At 47.2% G+C, this 13,828-nt stretch overlaps 1 protein-coding gene across 1 annotated transcript; it reads left to right on the top strand.

The window, feature by feature from the left end:
* Window positions 1-3,073: 3,073 nt before the first annotated feature.
* On the top strand, window positions 3,074-8,684 carry LOC311119072 (cytochrome P450 4F2-like; the record flags this gene model as incomplete). The annotated part of the gene is made up of 7 exons (XM_084193823.1): window positions 3,074-3,220; window positions 3,388-3,593; window positions 4,324-4,453; window positions 5,060-5,193; window positions 8,042-8,106; window positions 8,223-8,305; window positions 8,494-8,684. Coding segments are annotated over 7 exons (943 nt in total), but the record flags the coding sequence as incomplete, so codon positions are not given.
* Window positions 8,685-13,828: the final 5,144 nt, after the last annotated feature.

The following is a 13,828-nucleotide window of genomic DNA, read 5'->3' as shown; positions in this document are numbered from 1 at the left end:
ATTACTCCCCTCTACCCTCCCTCCTCTATCCAACTCTAATGTCTCATTACTCCCCTCTACCCTCCCTCCTCTATCCAACTCTAGATGTCTCGATTACTCCCCTCTACCCTCCCTCCTCTATCCAACTCTAATGTCTCATTACTCCCCTCTACCCTCCCTCCTCTATCCAACTCTAATGTCTCATTACACCCCTCTACCCTCCCTCCTCTATCCAACTCTAATGTCTCATTACTCCCCTCTACCCTCCCTCCTCTATCCAACTCTAATGTCTCATTACTCCCCTCTACCCTCCCTCCTCTATCCAACTCTAATGTCTCATTACTCCCCTCTACCCTCCCTCCTCTATCCAACTCTAATATCTCATTACTCCCCTCTACCCTCCCTCCTCTATCCAACTCTAATGTCTCATTACTCCCCTCTACCCTCCCTCCTCTATCCAACTCTAATATCTCATTACTCCCCTCTACCCTCCCTCCTCTATCCAACTCTAATGTCTCATTACTCCCCTCTACCCTCCCTCCTCTATCCAACTCTAATGTCTCATTACTCCCCTCTACCCTCCCTCCTCTATCCAACTCTAATGTCTCATTACTCCCCTCTACCCTCCCTCCTCTATCCAACTCTAATGTCTCATTACACCCCTCTACCCTCCCTCCTCTATCCAACTCTAATGTCTCATTACTCCCCTCTACCCTCCCTCCTCTATCCAACTCTAATGTCTCATTACTCCCCTCTACCCTCCCTCCTCTATCCAACTCTAATGTCTCATTACTCCCCTCTACCCTCCCTCCTCTATCCAACTCTAATGTCTCATTACTCCCCTCTACCCTCCCTCCTCTATCCAACTCTAATGTCTCATTACTCCCCTCTACCCTCCCTCCTCTATCCAACTCTAATGTCTCATTACTCCCCTCTACCCTCCCTCCTCTATCCAACTCTAATATCTCATTACTCCCCTCTACCCTCCCTCCTCTATCCAACTCTAATATCTCATTACTCCCCTCTACCCTCCCTCCTCTATCCAACTCTAATATCTCATTACTCCCCTCTACCCTCCCTCCTCTATCCAACTCTAATGTCTCATTACTCCCCTCTACCCTCCCTCCTCTATCCAACTCTAATGTCTCATTACTCCCCTCTACCCTCCCTCCTCTATCCAACTCTAATGTCTCATTACTCCCCTCTACCCTCCCTCCTCTATCCAACTCTAATGTCTCATTACTCCCCTCTACCCTCCCTCCTCTATCCAACTCTAATGTCTCATTACTCCCCTCTACCCTCCCTCCTCTATCCAACTCTAATGTCTCATTACTCCCCTCTACCCTCCCTCCTCTATCCAACTCTAATGTCTCATTACTCCCCTCTACCCTCCCTCCTCTATCCAACTCTAATGTCTCATTACTCCCCTCTACCCTCCCTCCTCTATCCAACTCTAATGTCTCATTACTCCCTCTACCCTCCCTCCTCTATCCAACTCTAATGTCTCATTACTCCCTCTACCCTCCCTCCTCTATCCAACTCTAATGTCTCATTACTCCCCTCTACCCTCCCTCCTCTATCCAACTCTAATGTCTCATTACTCCCCTCTACCCTCCCTCCTCTATCCAACTCTAATGTCTCATTACTCCCCTCTACCCTCCCTCCTCTATCCAACTCTAATGTCTCATTACTCCCCTCTACCCTCCCTCCTCTATCCAACTCTAATATCTCATTACTCCCCTCTACCCTCCCTCCTCTATCCAACTCTGTCTCATTACTCCCCTCTACCCTCCCTCCTCTATCCAACTCTAATGTCTCATTACACCCTCTACCCTCCCTCCTCTATCCAACTCTAATATCTCATTACTCCCCTCTACCCTCCCTCCTCTATCCAACTCTAATGTCTCATTACTCCCCTCTACCCTCCCTCCTCTATCCAACTCTAATGTCTCATTACTCCCCTCTACCCTCCCTCCTCTATCCAACTCTGTCTCATTACTCCCCTCTACCCTCCCTCCTCTATCCAACTCTAATGTCTCATTACTCCCCTCTACCCTCCCTCCTCTATCCAACTCTAATGTCTCATTACTCCCCTCTACCCTCCCTCCTCTATCCAACTCTAATGTCTCATTACAACGCTCTACCCTCCCTCCTCTATCCAATTCTAATGTCTCATTACTCCCCTCTACCCTCCCTCCTCTATCCAACTCTAATATCTCATTACTCCCCTCTACCCTCCCTCCTCTATCCAACTCTAATGTCTCATTACTCCCCTCTACCCTCCCTCCTCTATCCAACTCTAATGTCTCATTACTCCCCTCTACCCTCCCTCCTCTATCCAACTCTAATGTCTCATTACAACGCTCTACCCTCCCTCCTCTATCCAACTCTAATATCTCATTACTCCCCTCTACCCTCCCTCCTCTATCCAACTCTAATGTCTCATTACAACCCTCTACCCTCCCTCCTCTATCCAACTCTAATGTCTCATTACTCCCCTCTACCCTCCCTCCTCTATCCAACTCTAATGTCTCATTACTCCCCTCTACCCTCCCTCCTCTATCCAACTCTAATATCTCATTACTCCCCTCTACCCTCCCTCCTCTATCCAACTCTAATGTCTCATTACTCCCCTCTACCCTCCCTCCTCTATCCAACTCTAATGTCTCATTACTCCCCTCTACCCTCCCTCCTCTATCCAACTCTAATGTCTCATTACTCCCCTCTACCCTCCCTCCTCTATCCAACTCTAATGTCTCATTACTCCCCTCTACCCTCCCTCCTCTATCCAACTCTAATGTCTCATTACTCCCCTCTACCCTCCCTCCTCTATCCAACTCTAATGTCTCATTACTCCCCTCTACCCTCCCTCCTCTATCCAACTCTAATGTCTCATTACTCCCCTCTACCCTCCCTCCTCTATCCAACTCTAATGTCTCATTACTCCCCTCTACCCTCCCTCCTCTATCCAACTCTAATATCTCATTACTCCCCTCTACCCTCCCTCCTCTATCCAACTCTAATGTCTCATTACTCCCCTCTACCCTCCCTCCTCTATCCAACTCTGTCTCATGGCTCCTTTCCTTTCCTCCAGGAGTTCCAGTGACTACATAGCAGCCATCTTTGAGCTGAGCACCCTGGTGATCGAGCGGAGAGGTCGTATCCTGCACCACTGGGACTGGCTGTACTGGAGGTCCCCAGAAGGACAACGCTTCAAACAGGCCTGTAGTGTAGTACACAGGTAGGAGTTGGCAAAATTCTGGAAATGTTCCTGTAATTCCAAGGTTTTCCTGAAATTCTGGTTTGAAAATTCCCGGAAGCTGGAAATCCAGGAATCCTCCAACCAGGATTTCTGGAACACTTGGGAATTTTCAGAAAGTAACTGGAATTGTACAACCCTATACACAGGTTCACCAGCACTGTGGTCCAGGAGCGCAGAGCACAGCTACTCCTCCAGGGGGAGCCAGAGAGCCAGGCTGACACCACAGGAGGGGAGGAGAAGAGAAAGAGAGTAGCAGACTTCATTGATTTGTTACTGCTGTCAAAGGATGAGGAGGGCCGTGGTCTCACAAATGAGGAGATAAAAGCAGAGGCAGACACTTTCATGTTTGGAGGTGATCCTCAAGGGGTTAGGTCCACTCTATCCCTTTCTACAGTTACCCTGGCAGTATATCCTATCAGAAACAACTGTATTTACCCTGGCAGTATATCCTATCAGAAACTACTGTATTTACCCTGGCAGTATATCCTATCAGAAACTACTGTATTTACCCTGGCAGTATATCCTATCAGAAACTACTGTATTTACCCTGGCAGTATATCCTGTCATAAACTACTGTATTTACCCTGGCAGTATATCCTATCATAAACTACTGTATTTACCCTGGCAGTATATCCTATCATAAACTACTGTATTTACCCTGGCAGTATATCCTGTCATAAACTACTGTATTTACCCTGGCAGTATATCCTGTCATAAACTACTGTATTTACCCTGGCAGTATATCCTATCAGAAACTACTGTATTTACCCTGGCAGTATATCCTATCATAAACTACTGTATTTACCCTGGCAGTATATCCTATCAGAAACTACTGTATTTACCCTGGCAGTATATCCTGTCATAAACTACTGTATTTACCCTGGCAGTATATCCTATCAGAAACTACTGTATTTACCCTGGCAGTATATCCTGTCATAAACTACTGTATTTACCCTGGCAGTATATCCTGTCATAAACTACTGTATTTACCCTGGCAGTATATCCTGTCATAAACTACTGTATTTACCCTGGCAGTATATCCTATCATAAACTACTGTATTTGAGACTTTATTCTCTCTCAGGTCATGACACCACGGCCAGCGGGATCAGCTGGGTTCTGTATAACTTGTCTCAGCATCAGGACTACCAGGACCGCTGTAGAGCCGAGGTCCAGAACCTGCTACAGGACCGACAGACAGAGGACATAGACTGGTCAGAACCTGTGTTTGTCTGTCTCTGTCTGTCTGTATGTCCATCTGTTCGTCTGTCTGTCCAACTGCTTGCCTGTCTGTCTTTCTTTCTGTCAGGGGGGCGGGTCATACCACAGGGTGAGGGCATGGGGACGGGTCATACCACAGGGTGAGGGGAGGGGGACGGGTCATACCACAGGGTGAGGGGAGGTGGACGGGTCATACCACAGGGTGAGGGCAGAGGGACTGGTCATACCACAGGGTGAGGGGAGGTGGACGGGTCATACCACAGGGTGAGGGGAGGGGGGCGGGTCATACCACAGGGTGAGGGCAGGGGGACAGGTCATACCACAGGGTGAGGGGAGGTGGACGGGTCATACCACAGGGTGAGGGGAGGGGGACGGGTCATACCACAGGCTTTTCTCAAATGGGGCACATTTGTAGTAATGTAAAGTTCTCTTCATTTCAACATGGTAGGAATGTGTTCTCTACTGTCTAGTTCTTTCCAGGAGATGAAACAAGGAGCGGAGTCTGGGATCTCTGTAGGCCAAGACTCCCAAACAGACCAGTCCTTTCTGTATGTGTGAATGATCCATAAAAGAGTGACTGGTGTGTTGTGTTTCTGCAGGGAGGACCTGAGCAGCCTCCCCTTCACCACCATGTGTATCAAAGAGTCTCTGAGACTGCACTCCCCTGTGTCTGCTGTCACCAGACAATACACTCAGGACATGACGGTGCCAGGGGGACGGGTCATACCACAGGGTGAGGGCAGGGGGACTGGTCATACCACAGGGGGACGGGTCATACCACAGGGTGAGGGGAGGGGGACTGGTCATACCACAGGGTGAGGACAGGGGGACGGGTCATATCACAGGGTGAGGGGAGGGGGACGGGTCATATCACAGGGTGAGGGCAGGGGGACGGGTCATACCACAGGGTGAGGGGAGGGGGACGGGTCATATCACAGGGTGAGGGGAGGTGGACGGGTCATACCACAGGGTGAGGGCAGGGGGACTGGTCATACCACAGGGTGAGGACAGGGGGACGGGTCATATCACAGGGTGAGGGGAGGTGGACGGGTCATACCACAGGGTGAGGGCAGGGGGACTGGTCATACCACAGGGTGAGGACAGGGGGATGGGTCATACCACAGGGTGAGGGGAGGGGGACGGGTCATACCACAGGGTGAGGACAGGGGGATGGGTCATACCACAGGGTGAGGACAGGGGGATGGGTCATACCACAGGGTGAGGGGAGGGGTACGGGTCATACCACAGGGTGAGGACAGGGGGATGGGTCATACCACAGGGTGAGGACAGGGGGATGGGTCATACCACAGGGTGAGGGGAGGGGGACGGGTCATATCACAGGGTGAGGGGAGGTGGACGGGTCATACCACAGGGTGAGGGCAGGGGGACTGGTCATACCACAGGGTGAGGACAGGGGGACGGGTCATATCACAGGGTGAGGGCAGGGGGATGGGTCATACCACAGGGTGAGGACAGTGGGATGGGTCATACCACAGGGTGAGGGGAGGGGGACGGGTCATACCACAGGGTGAGGGGAGGGGGACGGGTCATACCACAGGGTGAGGGCAGGGGGACGGGTCATACCACAGGGTGTATTTGGGTATATTTGCATATATAAAAACATTAACATAAAAGGGTGGAACAGAGCTGCAACCACCAAACACCTCTCTGACTACTCTACCTGCTCTGACTACTCTACCTTCTCTGACTACTCTACCTGCTCTGACTACTCTACCTGCTCTGACTACTCTACCTGCTCTGACTACTCCACCTTCTCTGACTACTCTACCCTCTCTGACTACTCTACCTGCTCTGACTACTCTACCTTCTCTGACTACTCCACCTTCTCTGACTACTCTACCTTCTCTGACTACTCTACCTTCTCTGACTACTCCACCTGCTCTGACTACTCTACCTTCTCTGACTACTCTACCTTCTCTGACTACTCTACCTGTTCTGACTACTCCACCTTCTCTGACTACTCTACCTGCTCTGACTACTCCACCTGCTCTGACTACTCCACCTTCTCTGACTACTCTACCTTCTCTGACTACTCTACCTGCTCTGACTACTCTACCTGCTCTGACTACTCTACCTTCTCTACCTTCTCTGACTACTCCACCTGCTCTGACTACTCTACCTTCTCTGACTACTCTACCTGCTCTGACTACTCCACCTGCTCTGACTACTCCACCTGCTCTGACTACTCTACCTTCTCTGACTACTCTACCTGCTCTGACTACTCTACCTGCTCTGACTACTCTACCTGCTCTGACTACTCTACCTTCTCTGACTACTCTACCTGCTCTGACTACTCTACCTTCTCTGACTACTCTTCCTGCTCTGACTACTCTACCTGCTCTGACTACTCCACCTGCTCTGACTACTCTACCTTCTCTACCTTCTCTGACTACTCCACCTTCTCTGACTACTCTACCTTCTCTACCTTCTCTGACTACTCCACCTGCTCTGACTACTCCACCTTCTCTGACTACTCTACCTCCTCTGACTACTCTACCTTCTCTGACTACTCTACCTGCTCTGACTACTCCACCTGCTCTGACTACTCCACCTGCTCTGACTACTCCACCTTCTCTGACTACTCTACCTTCTCTGACTACTCTACCTTCTCTGACTACTCTACCTTCTCTGACTACTCCACCTTCTCTGACTACTCCACCTGCTCTGACTACTCTACCTTCTCTGACTACTCTACCTGCTCTGACTACTCTACCTTCTCTGACTACTCTACCTGCTCTGACTACTCTACCTTCTCTGACTACTCTTCCTGCTCTGACTACTCTACCTGCTCTGACTACTCCACCTGCTCTGACTACTCTACCTTCTCTACCTTCTCTGACTACTCCACCTTCTCTGACTACTCCACCTGCTCTGACTACTCCACCTGCTCTGACTACTCTACCTTCTCTACCTTCTCTGACTACTCTACCTTCTCTGACTACTCTACCTGCTCTGACTACTCCACCTGCTCTGACTACTCTACCTGCTCTGACTACTCTACCTGCTCTGACTACTCCACCTGCTCTGACTACTCTACCTTCTCTGACTACTCTACCTGCTCTGACTACTCCACCTGCTCTGACTACTCCACCTGCTCTGACTACTCCACCTGCTAGACTGCCTCATGAATTACTGCTGTTGTCACGTTCTCTTGCATAATTCAACAAATGTGTCAATAGCAGGATACTCTCGGATTAAAAATCAACACGCTTGGCTCTAGATTACACCTATCTAAACACCTATTACACAATCAAAGTGTTCATTTTTATGAGTTGCTTTCATTTCAGCAAATCTAATTTGTAAACATTTCAACTGCATTAAATTGTAACTTTTTTCAATTCCACTGAAAAATCAACACCCATCAAAATAAAGTTATCTTTCTTCTCTTTCCTGTGACATAAGTGTCGAGACGGTGCGTTAAATCCCCTACGAAGCTTTAGCGTTCTTATAGATCGAACGGAAAGGCAATGTAAACAAAGGAAATAGACAGCTGAAAAAGACTGATCCTCAGGTGGGCGGGGCGTGCGCTTTGCTAATACTAATGTATTTTTCCACCTCAGGTAGCATCTGTCTGGTGAGCATCTATGGGACCCATCACAACCCTGAGATCTGGCCTGACCCAGACGTTAGTACACTTTACTCCATCTACACTCAGGACTCTGGCTAGCTCCTAGCATCCTCTCACAGAGCTGCCGACAGGCTAACTTTAGTCTGATGGCATTTCCCTCTTCCCCTCTCTAGGTGTACAACCCCATGCGCTTTGACCCTGAGAGCTCAAAGGGCCGTTCATCCCATGCCTTCATACCCTTCTCTTCAGGACCTAGGTTTGGATTCTCTTTTTTATGATCATTATACACATGATCATCACAGCCCAGGCGTGACATAGCCCAATGTTTACAACCTGGTCCCTGATCCGTTTGTGCTGACATGACAGTGCAAACGGATCTGGGAACCAGTCTGTGATGATACTCGGTGAAACAGCATTAACCATCCCGATCATTCTGTGCTATAGGAACTGTATAGGTCAGAAGTTTGCCATGGCGGAGCTGCGTGTGGTGGTGGCGCTGACCTTGAGGAGGTTCCGCTTGACCCCTGGGGGGGTGGAGGTGAGGAGGCTGCCCCAGCTGGTGCTCAGGGCCGAGGGGGGGCTGTGGCTGATGCTGGAGACCCTAGACACCCCCCAGGAGTGACCCCTGACCCCTGACCCCTGGGGGGGGTAGAGGTGAGGAGGCTTCCCCAGCTGGTGCTCAGGGCCGAGGGGGGGCTGTGGCTGATGCTGGAGACCCTAGACACCCCCCAGGAGTGACCCCTGACCCCTGACCCCTGACTTCCATCTTTCCTCTATGGATCAGTCATAGAGAAACTGCTTTTATGCTTTTACTGTATAAACATACACTGAGTATACAAAACATTAAGAACACCAGCTCTTTCCATGACATAGACTGACCAGGTGAATCCAGGTGTAAGCTATGATCCCTTATTGATGTCACTTGTTAAATCCACTTCAATCAGTGTAGATGAAGGGGAGGAGACGGGTTTAAGAAGGATTTTTAAGCCTTGAGACAATTGAGACATAAGATTGAGTACGTGTGCCATTCAGAGGGTGAATAGGCAAGACAGCAAATGTAAATGCATTTGAAAGGAGTATGGTAGTAGGTGCCAGGCCAGGGTAATACGACAACGGCCAGAACGAATCAGATGAACAGGTATTTGATTTCTATAGGCGGGCCCATTTTTTTCACAGGACCTTTTAATGGTTGTTATAATGAACACCCTAGGCAGATCATGAGTTTCAAGTTTGGGGAAGCTTACAATTTATCCTATCACTTCTACCTATCTGCTTCCCAGTTATGATTATTTTAATATGCACGTTTTCATGGAACAGTTTAATTTCAATAATAACGTTTTCGTTTCTCAAAATTATTGTCATCTTGTTAATCAAAAAAAAAATCTGAATTAAAATGATACAACTCTAAAAGTTTAAATTCAACTAATGCAAGAGCACCAGCCTTTGCCATATGGCCACATTGATACACCGTGATCCATTGGTGACTAAAGAAATTAGCGCATGGAACTCAGCGATAGCCTATAGAACTATACATTCCATCATCACCTAAGTAAAATACATAGGCCTAAAGCCGAAAAATAAATACAGTAAAATATCCTGATGAAAATGCAGGTTCTTTCAATCTCATTTATCTCTCTACCCGTCTTGACTTGAGCTATGTATGACTAGTGAAGTGCAACATTGTATCAACTCAGCAGGTTGGCGTGCTCAGGCGTGCCAGCTCCCTCAACGTTATCAGGCGACAGAGAAACCAAACCTATGCTCATTGCTCAGATGGAGCACGCCAAACAAAAGACAATGAAAACATTTACCAAACTTATAAATAATGGCTATGAAATAAACCAACTTGTTTCTCACAAATGTAGCAGGTTGTGAACTCTGCAAACAACGTTTCCACTCCGAGAATGACAACGGTAAATGACTTTAATACGACAACGGTAAATGACCGGAATACCACAACGGTAAATGACTTTAATACGACAACGGTAAATGACTTTAATACGACAACGGTAAATGACTTTAATACGACAACGGTAAATGACTTTAATACGACAACGGTAAATGACGGTAATACGACAACGGTAAATGACGGTAATACGACAACGGTAAATGACGGTAATACGACAACGGTAAATGACTGTAATACGACAACGGTAAATGACTTTTTAATACGACAACGGTAAATGACTTTAATACGACAACGGTAAATGACTTTAATACGACAACGGTAAATGACTTTAATACGACAACGGTAAATGACTGTAATACGACAACGGTAAATGACTGTAATACGTGCATTAACAGAAATGAATGTAACCAAATGACGAGGATTAACGGGACATTTACTAGGCCTACTGGTTACATATACAATGGAGAATTGAACAAAAATAAACAATCGAAGGGCAAACAATTCACACAATGAAACAATGAATGTGCAAGAATTGTCGGGAGACAGCAGAGCACATTCTGGAGAGCTGAGTGCATGCATTCTGGAGAGAGACGCCCATATATTCGCCACACACACACACCCCTCCCCTTCTTATTGTCTCAACATTTTAAATTATACTCAAAACATATTATCTTCACACAATGTAGATGCTTTTCACTGACAGCCACAACTCAGTAATCAGGCCTATTGCCACGCGCGCTGACCAAACTGCTGACTTCCCGGATAGGAATAGGCCTATGCTCTTCTGATATGAAACAATCCAAAGCAAAAAAATAAATAATAATAAGCTAATGATCCTCTGTGGCTAAGTCAAGCTCTCTGGTAAAGTATTTTGAATTATTTTATTTAGACAGGAGTAATTATATAATTTTGGCAAAACATAAATTGCTTTAGGGGAAGCCAGCATCTGAACGGTGCACCAGCTAACTTTCATTTCTAATTCACAAGTGGCTAAAACCAGAGATCTGTATATGATGACGAGATGCTCATGTCTCCACCGTAATAATGTAATTCGTACCAAAGCCGGGAATGCAGGCAACAAGCTTAGCTCTGCATATCATGCCCATAGAAACGCATTGGGCATATTCGGGACAGATTCTGACGAGAGTGAGCCCTCTCGCTTTGCCTTTTCCTCTCTGCTAAAACTAGCCAACGAAACAGCGCCCCTCTGTTTCCTTAGGTGTGGACCATTTATCTGCTGCTGTCTGGCCAGAAAAAGTATGACATGCCATACTCCTTTTGTCCAGACAGTATCAGATACATGGTCTACACATACGGAGACAGAGGGGCGCTGTTTCGCTCGGTCGAGTGCTTTATCTGAGATTGATGGGTCTTTCTGTCGGCGAGCGTATTGGTCAAATAAATGATCAATATTTCAATATTTTATTTGGACGGGCAAGGTAGGGCGGTCCAGCCCCCCTAGGTCCCGCCCATAACCCCTGCGCTGTGCCAGGCGCACCGGTTTGTGTCAAGAACTGTAACGGAGCTGGGTTTTTCATGCTAAACAGTTTCCCGCGTGTATCAAGAATGGTCCACCACCCAAAGGACATCCAGCCAACTTGACACAACTGTGTGGGGCGGCAGGTAGCCCAAACGCTTAAGAGCCTTGGGCCAGTAACTGAAAGGTCACTGGTTTGAATCCCCTAGCCGACTAGGTGAAACATTTGTCGATGTGCCCTTGAGCAAGGCACTTGCTCCTGTAAGTCGCTCTGGATAAGAGAGTCTGCTAACTGACTAAAATGTAGAACGCTTTCGACACCTTGTAGAGTCCATGACCCGACGATCTGAGGCTGTTCTGAGGGCAAAAGGTGGTGAGTGACTCAATTTATTTATTTGGAAGGTGTTCCTAATGTCTGGTATACTCAGAGTATGTCATTGGAAGCATGTATTGAAACATAAATAAATATATAACAGTGAATGTAGGTAGGCCTACTGAATGTATGTGAACACAAATTCATTAAGTACACCTTTTTATCAGAATTGTTAATGCGATTTTTGTAAGCTATTTTTGCATTGTTCTTTTGAGAATTCAATAAACATAGCCTTGATGAGTGCTGTGCTAGCACGCGACCAGAAGCCTCTGCTCTGAACTGTCTTTACTCTTTTTGATTAAGATATTTCCCTCCTTGAATAAGCTGGTGAATATAGCAGGTGTTCTCCAGTGTTATATGATTCAGATTCAGTGTCAATGGCAGTTTACCAGGGACAGCTTGGGTAGAAATGTGTTGCAGAGCACATATCTCAACCCAAACACTCTTCTCTCATCAACACACTTGCAGATATTGCCTTAGAGTAATCTCTCTAGACATCTGGGATTCCTCTCAATGTTCCAATGTTCTGACTTAAAGGGACATTTCTAAAATGTTTCAACTACATATTCATCATCTCCAGCACCACCCCAACACAAAATAGAGCGTTTGTATGTTTCGTAGTAAAGAAGATAAAGGAGGCAAGTGTTTCCAATGACATCATCAGTGTGCATCATGTGATTCTAACCAATTATGAGTAGGCATTGCCTACTAATTGCCTACGAATTGGTTGATGATGCCATTGGAAATACTTACAGTGCATTTGGAAAGTATTCAGACCCCTTGACTTTTTCCACATTTTGTTTCGTTACAGCCTTATTCTAAAATGGATAAAAAACAAAAAAAATCCCTCATCAATCGCCACACAATACCCCATAATGACAAAGCAAAATGTTTGCAAAAAAATTATAAATGAATAATACATTTACATAAGTATTCAGACCCTTTACTCAGTACTTTGTTGAAGCACCTTTGGCAGCGATTACAGCCTCAAATCTTCTTGGGTATGACACTACAAGCTTGGCACACCTGTATTTGGGGAGTTTCTCCCATTCTTCTCTGCAGATCCTCTCAAGCTCTGTCAGGTTGGATGGGGAGCGTCGCTGCTCTTTTCAGGTCTCTCCAGAGATGTTCGATCGGGTTCAAGTCCGGGCTCTGACTGGGCCACTCAAGGACATTCAGAGACTTGTCCCGAAGCCACTCCTGCGTTGTCTTATTGGCTGTGTGCTTAGGGTCGTTGTCCTGTTGGAAGGTGAACCTTCGCCCCAGTCTGAGGTCCTGAGCGCTCTGGAGCAGGTTTTCATCAAGGATATCTCTGTACTTTGCTCCGTTCATCTTTCCCTCGATCCTGACTAGTCTCCCAGTCCCTGCCGCTGAAAAACATCCCCACAGCATGATGCTGCCACAACCATGCTTCAATGTAGGAGTGGTCCAGAGAGTTAAATCTTGGTTTCATCAGACCAGATAATCTTGTTTCTCATGGTCTGAGAGTCTTTAGGTGCCTTTTGGCAAACTCCAAGCAGGCTGTCATGTGCCTTTTACTGAGGAGGGCTTCCGTCTGGCCACTCTACCATAAAGGCCTGATTGGTGGAGTGCTGCAGAGATGGTTGTCCTTCTGGTAGGTTCTCCCATCTCCACAGAGGAAGTCTGGAGCTTTGTCAGAGTGACCATTGGGTTCTTGGTCACCTCCCTGACCAAGGCCCTTCTCCACTGATTGCTCAGTTTGGCCGTGCTGCCAGCTGTAGGAAGAGTCTTGGTGGTTCCAAACTTCTTACATTTAAGAATGATAGAGGCCACTGCGTTCTTGGGGACCTTCATTGCTGCAGGAATGTTTTGGTACCCTTCCCCAGATCTGTGCCTCGACACAATCATGTCTCGGAGATCTACGGACAATTCCTTCGACCTCATGGCTTGGTTTTTGCTCTGACATGCACTGTCAACTGTGGGACCTTCTATAGACAGGTGTTTGCCTTTCCAAATCATGTCCAATCAATTGAATTTACGACAGGTGGACTCCAATCAA

This window comes from Coregonus lavaretus, assembly GCF_964263955.1.
Source record: "Coregonus lavaretus genome assembly, contig: HAP1_SCAFFOLD_1518, whole genome shotgun sequence".
NCBI classification, from domain to species: Eukaryota; Metazoa; Chordata; class Actinopteri; order Salmoniformes; family Salmonidae; genus Coregonus; species Coregonus lavaretus.
This window is presented reverse-complemented; position numbering and strand designations above follow the sequence as displayed.